At 41.7% G+C, this 11733-nt stretch overlaps 1 protein-coding gene across 2 annotated transcripts in view; it reads right to left on the bottom strand.

The window, feature by feature from the left end:
- Positions 1 to 413: 413 nt before the first annotated feature.
- The window catches only part of PARP8 (poly(ADP-ribose) polymerase family member 8), a 244210-nt gene continuing 232890 nt past the window's right edge, over positions 414 to 11733 (bottom strand). For both annotated transcript variants that reach the window (XM_061617598.1, XM_061617607.1), the window contains exons 19-27: positions 11135 to 11202; positions 10488 to 10536; positions 8056 to 8168; positions 7753 to 7825; positions 6742 to 6811; positions 5944 to 6020; positions 4803 to 4872; positions 3098 to 3182; positions 414 to 939 (exon numbers count right to left, since the gene is read on the bottom strand). In XM_061617598.1, the coding sequence (XP_061473582.1) occupies positions 837 to 939; positions 3098 to 3182; positions 4803 to 4872; positions 5944 to 6020; positions 6742 to 6811; positions 7753 to 7825; positions 8056 to 8168; positions 10488 to 10536; positions 11135 to 11202 (708 nt within the window). In that variant the 3' untranslated portion in view covers positions 414 to 836. The remainder of the gene's footprint in view (positions 940 to 3097; positions 3183 to 4802; positions 4873 to 5943; positions 6021 to 6741; positions 6812 to 7752; positions 7826 to 8055; positions 8169 to 10487; positions 10537 to 11134; positions 11203 to 11733) is intronic.

Raw genomic sequence — 11733 nt, 5'->3', positions numbered from 1 at the left:
ACATTGATCACCTCTAAGGTTTGCACATTTTTTTCTTTTACATCTAATAACTACTTAGCAGACTGTCTTCAAACAACGAAAGATGGATGTACTGGTAGAATCCACCAGGACCTTTTCTCCAAAAGCTGCACCTAAAGGAATGAAAGTTTTGCAAGACCAAGCTCATGTCCTTTTGCTGATCCTTAGTAAAGCGATTGGGGTGTTTGTTTTTTTATGTTGGCAAATATGTGAATACAACAGAAAGATTTCCTTCCTGTAACATTTTGGGTCTTGTACATAATTTATATATAGCAGAATGAATGTACTGCAGCTAACTTTCCCCATCTTTTTTTAACATTTCAGGCAACCAGTTTCTATGGTGTATTAAAATGTGAATATTCTACTTATTGCAAAATATCCTGTACTACGCAGGCTTCCACTCTTTATTTATTTATTTAAAAAGTATTTTTGTTTCAGTTGTTGTAAATTTAAAATACAGGTATACAGTACTAAAATGATCCAGTTCAAGTCTTTAATATAAAAATATCAGCACAAAACTCCTTTTCAAATTCTGTTTATTGTGAACAACCGAAATGTCTGTTTGACTATCAGCTGTATTGTACCAACTGTATCCCTACAGATGCTTGCTTGTATCCCTTTCAGATATATTTCCCCAACCCTCTCCCCGGTGTGATAAGAAAGGCTAAGTAAGAAAAAAGTATTCAAAGGGTTAACCTGTTCAGAATAACAATTAGGGCTTTTCTCCTCGCCACCCCTCTCATCTTCTTCAGTTCAAAATCCAGCTTTGAGACTGAGGAAGGGTTCCAAATCACATCAAGGATTTAAGAGTGGTCCTTTTAACCAGTAGCAGTTTGATTACCAATGACCCGGAGAATTTCTTTATGAATGCTTGGCTCTTGAGTGTTTATACTTGTATCCCCTACTTGGCCATCTTCATAGCTAAAAAAACAAAAACAAAAAGTATACAAAAGAAAACACGTATTTAATATTTTGAAACTTGCCACCTTACGAAAACAGCTTGATCCTCCACCCTATGTAACAGGAGTAGCCAACGTGGTGACCTCCAGATGCTCTTGGACTACAGCTCTCATCAGCCTCAGCCAGTATGGCCAATGAGCTGAGATGATGGAAACGGAGTCCAATAAAATCTGGTGGGCACTGTAATTGGCTATCCCTGCTGTGTATGGTTTGCATTGAGGAGGAGGAGGGGAGTCATGCCAAACTTCTGGCTCATGCCAGTTGTCTCTACTGAGGCTGGGAAGCAGAGAAGCAGGAGTTACCCTGGCACTGGCTGCAGGTTTACCATGCCTTCACTGACTCCCATTTCTCTTTGCAAGAAATGAAGTGGAGTCTAGGAAACACATGGGTGTCGATTTGACAATGTCAGATGCTTATGCAGGAATATGCTGCTGCTCATGAGGAATATACTTTAGTGGCAAGGACAACTTGCCACTAAAGGACAGTCCATATCTTTCTCTCTGCATCTTCTGACTCCCAGGTAGCCTGCTTCCAACCTGCTTGCCTCTGAGGTTTTTGCTTAACCTTGGCCTGAGGACCAAACAGGCAGATGAGGGAAGATTATTAGGACGAAGAGATACATGCCAGTGAAAATGATCCATTCACCTCTATGAAAGCATAGATTCCTTTTGGAAAACTGGCTGAAAGTCCATAGAATTCCAACTTTTAAATGATGAGGACTGCCTTCTTGACTTTACCAATTACCTGGTGAATTGTTGCAGTGTGCAGTGATGAAAACATTTTGTGGATACTCAGCACTTTTTTATGATGGAACTCACTGGTACAGAGTACTGTCTCCTCTTTTATTCCTGCCATTGGTAGCCATTTTGTGCTGGCACCCTCAGCACTTTTATCAAGGTGTGAGTTCTGGCACCTCATTTTTTACCAAAAAAAAAGCATTGTGGATATTCTATAAGAGCCAGCCCCTAGAACAGGGACTTTATGAGGCCAATCTCCTTAAGTTTTATTTATTTAATTACATTTATACCCTGCCTTTCTTTCATGAAGGCAGCATCCAGATGGTCTCCCATCCATGCACTAACCAGACCCAGACCTGTTTAGCTTCAGCAAGGCGGTGGCCTCATGTGCCTTCAGACCATACCCTGGTCTGTATGATTGTAGAAAGGCATGGATGGATCAGTCTATTTCCAGTGCATGTCAGGTTTGCATGTATTCATAAGTTTGCTCTATCCTGTTTCCACATTAACCTTTTTAAAAAAATGCATCTTCATATTTAAATACATTTTTAAAAATGTTTTTCCTAACAAAATTCATATTTTATCCAAACATTTAATATGCATTTTAGAATGTTCATGATGGACAAGTAATCTTTCAGTTGTGCCTGCCATGACTGAGCTCAGTAAAGAACTCCTGACAAATGACTTGAGTGCTCTGGAGTGTGTGTGTGTGTGTGGCGTTACCTAGAAAACAGTTTGAAAACCACTATCCTAGAGGCTAAGGCCTGCTGCAGGGGCTTAAGTGAAACAAAAGCATGAGAGAAAGATCTGAGCCACAGAAGAAGACACTTATATGTTGGGAGGGCTGCCAGTTTGTTTGATGGGGGCAAGCAATAGTGTAGTGGCAAATTCAGAAGTGCAGGGTCCCTTCATACTAGTCACAGCCATGGCCCCTTCCCCCCTTTTTTTGCTGCTGGGTTGGGAATGATGCCTTTGTTGATGCTTTCTCCCACAACAGACATTCCTAGGAGCCAAGAAGCATGAAAAGGGATACTATTAGCTACTGAGAAGAGTCTTGAAGGTGAGTCAGTTACTCTGATTGGCTCCAATTAGCAGGAAAGGGCAAGGAAGCATGTTAAGGACTCTTCTCAGTGGCCAACACACTCCCCTTTCATGTTGATTGGCTCATAGGATGCTGGAGACATAGGGAACCTGCTCCAAAAAATGTAATGGGTCTAAGACCCCCTGAGACTCCAGACTACACCCCTGGGGTCAAGAGGCAGGCTACATCCTCTCTTGTTTTAGCATGCTGTTTCATTAAAAAAATGAAAAGCAAGTTATGAAAGTTACATTGCAGGAAAGTTTTTTTCAAAAAGTACAATTGAGAGCCTTTCTCTACTTACACAAAGAAGAATCTTGTACACACATGATCAGTGTTGGGAACTACCCATATCTCCCCGTGTTTGTGCAGATCAGGTGAAGTTATCACTATAAGGAAGAAATAAGTTTTTGATACATGGCCTATGTAGACAGAAATAATATTTTAGAGCAGCATCTGCCAACGTGGTACCCTCCAGATATTGTTGGACTACAACTACCATCAAATCCAACCTGCATGGCCATGCTGGCTGGGGCTGATGGAACACTGAATGGGGCAGGGCAGGGCAGGGGGAACCAGGGTGGCAAAGGCTGTTTTAGAGAGAGAGAGAGACATTTTCTTATCACATCACTCAAGAAGTGCGAGCAGAAGGCAAGTATTCAGAATATGTCCTGTTTTATAATGAGAGTTCAATCAATTCCGCTGAGGTTCTTATAAACCAGCCTTAAGGGCTTCTGTTATTGGATGCCAGCCTAGTCCCACAGCAAGATCATTACAGCATAACAACATTGACTAGTTTTACCAGATAGTAAAAACTGACTGTAAATCAAATGGATAATAAATTTTTAACACTCACCTCTAGAAAAAAAAATGTACAAGGGCACTGACTACATAGTAGGGTGAGGTCTGTAACTAAAGACTAGATGTGATCCAACACAGTTTCTCTTGTGGCAAAGCAGCATACAGATTAAAGTCTAATCCTAATTCAGTCGCAATCTTGTGACTAAACGAACACTGTCTACTCAGAGGTGAGTCCTGTTGAGTTCAGTGGGACTTACTCAGAGAAAATAAGTAAAGGTTTGCAGCCTAAAGCAGTGTAAATGAATCACTCATTGCTAGCCAGAACCTTTTAACAGAGAGCATTGGTTTTTCACAGAGAAGAGCGATTGTATGCTATGTAAGCACTCCTTGGTACGGCACCCATCCCCTGATACCCAGATGGGCTGATTATGTCCCTTTAGGTATGCAAGGCCCTGAAGGGATGACAATAGGGCTGGAAAGATTGGAGAGGATTAGGAGAGAGCCTGGCATTATGGCAGATTCTTTGGCTAAGTGGGGGTATTAAGGTAGCACAACCGGCTGGAGAGTTGGGAAGGGGTTACTTCTGCTCTGTCCTCTAGTAACATCTTGCAGTTCCATAGTTTTGCATCCTCATACTGGTTTGGCCTTATCTTCAAACTTCTCTTACTCCTGGATTGTGATATTTGGTGGGCCCCTATTCAAATACAGAGGACATTAATGAATATTTATTTTTGAAATAAGCATGGGTATGAGCCAGAGAGGTGCAATTCACTGAAGACATGTGCATCCAGTGCTTTCTCAGGCGACATCTGGGAGTGACAGCAGCAATGTATTGACGAGAGATGAAGCACTGCTGAAGAGAACAGCTTCTGTAACTTATTTATCATCATTCTGTTGAAGAATTCTGGAAATTGTAGTTTGGGCATGATGTTGAGTAGGTGTACCCAAACATGGTTCTTTCCAGATATTATTGGGACAACAATTCCCATCAGCCTCAGTCAGCATGGCCAATGGTTAGGGAGGCTATGATTTGTAGTCAGATGTAATCTGGAGGGTACCATGTTGGCTACCGCTGTAGAGAATTCTGTTAGAGGACCCTCACCCCCTCTCAGGATTCCCAAGTTCCCTGTGAAGAGGAAGTGACCATGAGACTAACTTAGGTGCAGTTGCTTAGTTCTGATTGCAGGAAGGAAACCTTCACTGCTTACCTTCACATAAGGCTATGCATTTTAAGTTTCGGCTTTGCAAAAACTGAGACTGCTGTCCTTTCTTCTGCAACTGTAGAGGAAAACAAGGAAAACAAGTATTGGAATAAAAAGTTACACTAAATGCTAAACACTGACTAAATAGTGACTAAATACAAAGTTGCCCTCTATAAGTAAACCCATTTGGGGAGGGCCGCACTCAGTGGTAGAGCATTGGATTTGCATGCAGAAGGTCCCAGGTTCAATCCCCGGCACCTCCAGGTAGGGCTGGGAGAGATTCCTGCCTGAAACCCTGGAGTGTTGCTGCCAGTCAGTGTAGACAATACTGAGCTAGATGGACAGATGGTCTGATTTGGGATAAGATGGATTCCTGCGTTCCAATACAAATTCTTTCTTTAAAAATAATGTTGGCTAATGAAGGATTTACTAACAGGCCTGGCTGATGTGTTCTTGCTGGAAGCATTGATTTCGTCTTTGTTCTGAAAAACTGTAAACATTCTCAGTAATATTGTTCATAGCTATCAGTTCAAGACCCTGGTTTCATAACAGAGCAAATTTCTCCAAGCATTAGGAGAGCAGAGGAATTTCCTTAGAGGAGTCATATATTTGCTGACAGACGAGTGAAAGATTCCAGATTAGGATATTATCTGTGGCAGTGTAAATCTTTTTGCCTGCCAATCAAGTATGAGATATTTGAACTGTCATTAGCCCATTATGTACATTTGGATGTGTACCAGTTGTGTCTGATTGCAACAGGCACCAACATACAGCAAAGGGCACTAGAAGAGGGATGGGGGAAATCTGTGGTCCTCCATATGTTGCTGGACTACAAATCCTATCATGCCTGACCATTGGCCATGGCGGCTGGGGCTGATAGGAACTGGAGTCCAACAATTTCTGAAGGGCCACACATTCCCTTTCCCTGCAATCAAGTAATGACAGTCTGGCAACTTATTATTTGGCACCAAGAAAACATTTGTTGTAGGGTTCTCAGTTGTCCACGTAATTCCCATATGGATCTCCCCCAGCCACCCTACTATCTTATGCTCTGGGGCTAAATAAGCTTCATCTCCAGTACCTGCTCTGAGCTGGCAGGGACATAAAAATAAAGTGTCTTTTAGAAATGCTTCATATATTTCTTTACCTGTAACACACTGCTGTTTTTACTGCCTGAAGCAGGCTCATCCTTCGCTGACACCTTCTGCTGTTTCTTGTTCATCCCTAAAGACATTAGATTTACATCAGACATACTGGTGCATAAAATGTCAGATGTTCCACTTCATATAAATGGAGAGTGCAAGCAGACACAGATGTCACAGCTGATTCGTCTTTCCAGCAGCCTATGATCCCAGCAAATTTAGCACTTTTTATGCTGCCATCTGAGATGGCACAATCACATAGTAAGAATATGTGAAACACATAGAAAACCCACCTCTAGATTCAGCCCAGCCCCCTAACCGTTTCAGGACTTTCCACTGGCTACCGCCAGCAGGGATGCCATCAGCAGGAGCTTCTGATTTGGATCCAATGAAATCACTGGATTTCTGACAATGCAGCAAAGCTTCCCCTTCCTCTCCTCCCCCTGTGTGCCCCCCCAAGTCTGTTCTGGGGTTTTCCTCAACCCTCCAGAGTAGATTTGGGAGCAGTGGGGGGTGGGCACACCCTTCACAAACTGCACTTCCCAGGATTCTTCAGGGGAAGCTGGAATCCTTCAGGAACAATAGTGGAAAAAATGTATGGTGTGAATGTAGCCTATCTGACTTCCTATAAACTTCCACTTTCCTGCTCTATCCTTAATCTCTGTAACAAGTACAATCTTGGCCTGTACGTAGCTTGAGGGAAAAAGTTGCCATAAGCTAATTCAACAGTTTTTTTTAAAAAAATTCTCCCCTCCATATTCTGCCCCCCCCTCCGAAAACATAGACAGATGTATAAACATCACCTGAGTAACCAAAAGATATGCTTGACAATGGACTAAGGTAGATTCCACTTCCAAACATTGCACCGTGGAGCTGAAGGAACACAAACAAAACACTCATTCTTAAATTTGCTATGTTTTACAATATATATGAATTATTCCCATCCCATCTCAAAATCTGAATGGATTTGGCATTCAGTGGTATACTGCCTCTGAACCTTAAAGGTGCATTTAGTTGTACTGGCCAATAGATACTGAGAGCCATAGTGGAAGTAATTGAAGGGACCATTGCTCAGTGGCAGAGCAGCTGCTTTGCATGCAGAAGGGGTCCCAGGGTCAATCCCCAAAGACATCTCCAGGTAGGGCTGGGAGAGAACCCTGCCTGAAGCCCTGGAGAGCCACTGCCAGTCAGTGTAGACCCTACTGAGTTAGATGGTCTGCCTCGATACAAGGCAGCTTCCTATGTTTCCATGAAAGCCTTGTCATCCATGAATTTGTTTAGGCCCCTTCAAAGCCATCCAAGCTGGTGGTTATTGCTACATCTTGTGATAGCAAATGCTGTACATTAAACAATGCATTATGTCAGAGGTGGGAAACTTGTGGCATTCCAGATGCTATTATTAAATCTGTATCCCATCCTTCCTCCCAAAGGAGCCCAGGGTGGCAACCATATCAATAATATAAGACATTTTTTAAAAAAGCATTCTAACAACAGTTTAAAAACATTCTACAAACATTCAACCAGTGATTTCAGGGTTGCCTGGAACAGTGTCTTTAAGCCATCTAATGCCTAGGTAAACAGGAATGCTTTTACCATCCTCCTAAAATGTTTTTAAATTCCTCCTGGATGTTGATAGTGAGGGAGACAGGCACACATCATCAGGAAGGGCATTCCACAAATGATGAACCACCACTGCTAAGGCCCTGTCACTGGCAGCATGTAAGCATGCTGTTTATAGGCTTGTAACTTCAATGGCATGTGCCCAAAGCTGTATTTAAGAATAATTCTATATATTTTCCTCTTTTTTTTTTTACCTGCAATCTTGTATTGGAAGCAACCACCAAGCCATTCCTCAGGATAGAGTGCCAGTTTTCAATGTGTGACCCACTTTAAAGGAAAAACAAAAACACACAGGAGAGAGGAAATTGATACTGTTATAAAGCAACCACAATGAAATTAACAATTTGTTCTAAAACCACGTGCTAGGAGAGCAAACCTCTGAACTTGAACATATTTCATATGGTGGTTCTTGTCTTTTGCTCATTTTTCAGCTTGGCTGCTGAGACTGGGACAACAACTTCTGATAATACTTTTTATTTATATATTTTAATACTCACTGAAATGCAAAGGTACTTCCATAGAGATTTTTAGCAGCTCTGAAATTGGATTCTTTGGCTGGTGGACTGCTGAGCAGAAGAAACTGATGGGGTGTGTGCATAAACTTCAATTGCTGAAAAAGAACAGGAGCAAACCAGCAAAGTGATGTTAGCGGCATATTCGAATCCCCATGAATTAAGCACACCCTTTGGCATACTTGTTCAAGTGTAATCATAATTTTAAGGACCAATCTGTTCCCTGTGTTACGGAGGTCCAACTGGCTTCAACTAGAAGTCAGGCAATTAATGCCACTGGTCCAATGCTGTGCAACACTCTTCCAGCAGATATTTGGCAGGCATTCTCGCTATTGATGTTCAGGTGTCGCCTGAAGACCTTTTTATGCTGATAGCTCAGGTATGGGGAACCTTTGGCCCTCCAGATGTCGCTGAACTCCCATCATCGTTGGCCATTGGCTATGCTTGCTAGAGGTGATGGGAGTTCTAGTTCAACAATACCTGGAGGACCAGAGATTCCCAACTCTGGCAACAGGCCTTTGCAGCTGTTTAAATTTTCTTGATTAGCCAGTCATTTTGATGATTATTCTGCTTTGTTTTTCATGTTTTTTAAATATATTTTATTGTATACATATTGTTGTACACTGCCCTGATATTTTTTGAGAAGGCTGCATATAAATAATTTTCAAAATAAATAATAAAATAATAAAACAAAATGAGGATTCTGCCAACAAGATCTGCTTTTAAAAGATCAAAGCAACCAGCCCCTCCCTCCCTTAAACCGAATCAGCTCCTTGGTCCTGGGGAATGGAATTCTAACTATTCTCCTTTGCACTGTTTTCCTGTCCCTTGACTACTGTTTATTACAAAGGGCAGAATATGATTGGAACCATATGGGTTACCTGTATTCTTTTGCTGCAAAAGACAAAAAGCAGTTTCAGCAGAGCAGGAGAAGGTTCAACCACGAAAACAGTTCAGGGTTAACCTTCCCCCCTCAGTGCCAGGACCCTGATCCTATTCAACCCCTCCATATCTTCTCTAATCTGTAAAAATAACCCATCAGATATCCTGTTCACAGATCTTTTGCTCATGTACCTACTGTGCTACAAGAAATGTTTTTATTTATTTATTATTTGATTTATATGCCGTCCTTCCTCCCAGCAGGAGCCCAGGGTGGCACACAAAAGCGCTAAAAACACATCAAAACATCATAAAAACAGACCTTAAAATACATTAAAACAAAACAACTTTAAAAACATTTTTTTAAAAAAAGCTTTAAAACATCTTTAAAAAAGGTTTAAAAACATATTGTTCTTTTTTAAAAAACACATTAAAAGCAATTCCAAGACAGACACAGACTGGGATAAGGTCTCAACTTAACAGTCTTGTTGAAAGAGGAAAGTCTTCAAAAGGCACTGAAAAGATAACAGAGATGGCGCCTGTCTAATATTTAAGGGGAGGGAATTCCACAGGGTAGGTGCTGCCACACTAAAGGTCCGTTTCCTATGTTGTGCAGAACAGACCTCCTGATAAGATGGATGCAGAGCGCAGTGATCGACTGGGTATATAAGGGACAAATGTTCATATCAGGCCCTTAATCAACATTTTATGAAGGGTTCACAGGATATTATCAAAGTGATATTCTCTGAGCGTAGCACACTGGAAGCACTGTAAGAGATTACACCTCTTCGCCACCTTCCTGAACGTTTTGGTTCCCCTGACTTCAACATCACCTCACTCCATCCCTGCCCCAGTGAATATAGCGCCACCACCAGCAGAAAAATGCCACTGCCATTTCCCCACCCCTTGTCAACAGCTGTTGATAAATTATGGTTTTCAGTCTTGGAGAATGTAACTTTCATGTCTAACCTTTTGTTTTCAGCTTATCTGAAAACTTGAATTTGTGTTTTTAAAAAATCCAACAAAGAAAAAAAATTACTTACTGTGTATTCCTGTTCTTCATGACTTTCAGAATAAATGGTGACAGGCATTCAATAAAAGTCGGGTGAACAGCCTTTGGCTCACTTTTTAGCTTTCTAAAAAGTGCTGCTCTTTCAGGACAACCAAAATGAGCCACCTGAAGCAGCCTTTCACTGTGCCTAATAATAGGACCAGCCCTGCCATTTGTACCTTTAATAGGATAGCACATCTATGCAATCTATCAATAAATAAACCCAAAACAGAGTTGTATTCAACGAAGCATTAAGGTGAATGTTCTCCATGCACAATGGAATATTCTCCCTCTCTCCTCCCCCAAAATCTGTCCTGGGGGCTCGCTCAAACTTCTGGAGCAGATTTGGGGATGGTGCGGGGCGCATATGTGGCCAGGAGAGGGAAGGTCCCATTGCGCTAGTGCATTGAATCCCACCTGTAGTGTTTAACTTTACATTATAGAAAATGCAACCTTTCAGGGGGCAAGAGGACAACATAACACTTACCCTGTTCACAGGTAGCTTCACAATATGTGATCTGTTACTTGAAATAACCCTGAAATTAACAAAATAAATAAATGTATATATTTATATAAAGATTTATATTATATTCCACCCTTGTAGAGCTAAAGTGTCACTCAGAGTAGCTAGCACCAGTTACACACACACACACACACACAGAGAGAGAGAGAGAGAGAGAGAGAGAGAGAGAGAGAGAGAGAATATTTTTTCTGGAAAAGCTGGGCTAAAGAGAAAGGTTTTTGTAATACAGTAAAACACCACGAGTCAAGTGAACCTCATGGGGCATAGAGTTCCACAATTTACTCATTTTGCGTAATGGGAAGCCTGTCCATTCCCTCCTGGACAAGAAACTTGTGCTCTTATCACAAATAAAGTGAGGTTGCTAAAAGAGCATGATAAATGAGTATGCATGGACTTCCCGCTACACCAGATAGTCAGGCACCCTGCACTGTGCTGTCATTTTATGTGCCCCATGGGAGACAAGGTAGGAGACTACAAGGGCTCTTTTGAGTATAACAGGATCTTTTGTCCCAGAAGGTGATGGATTATGTCCTACGTTTAAAAAAATGGGATCTGCTAAGAATAAGCAATGTAATTAAACAGCTGGCATACAATCTAAGTGAGGTTTTTACCATTGCAGAAGAGGATGAGCAAGTGGGTCTTGTTTGTCCATCTGCTTCTTTATTTCTAAATAAGGTGCCTAGGAAAGAATAATAAGCTATGGTTAGTCAAGAGGCATTCTGGAACCAGACAGAAGCTATTGGGGATTCTGGTAACTTCCCCCACCTGGAAAGTTTCAGGAAGTTCCACCAATAATTTCATCTTATGCACAACAAATGAAATCTCCAACAAAAACTTGCAGTTATCGTTTCTGCCTACCTGACATTGGTTCAGGGTTTGAGTTAGCCAGCCCCATTCCATCCTCCGCCCCGTTTCCCATTTTTCTTTTCCATCTTTCACCCAATAGCTGTTTTTTAAGGGGTTGCAGCCTTAGGGTTTTTGTACCTCCTTAAGTCTCAGCATTCCCCTGAATAAAGGGATGATTCCCCCTCATCATGCCTGCTACCAGCCTTGAATATAACTGCCTCTCCCATTTCACTTAAGTGAGCAAGTTTTTTGTTGCAAAGCAGTCATCCATTGGCATAAATGAAAACTAAGTAGTCATGATCCAGCCCAGTGTCTGTCCCCGCTTCCTGCCAATCCTTTGGAAGGGTTTGGCTTGGCTGTCACA

This window comes from Rhineura floridana, chromosome 1, assembly GCF_030035675.1.
Source record: "Rhineura floridana isolate rRhiFlo1 chromosome 1, rRhiFlo1.hap2, whole genome shotgun sequence".
Classification (NCBI taxonomy): Eukaryota; Metazoa; Chordata; class Lepidosauria; order Squamata; family Rhineuridae; genus Rhineura; species Rhineura floridana.
The sequence above is the reverse complement of the archived record's forward strand: the minus strand, read 5'-3'. Positions and strand labels throughout refer to the sequence as shown.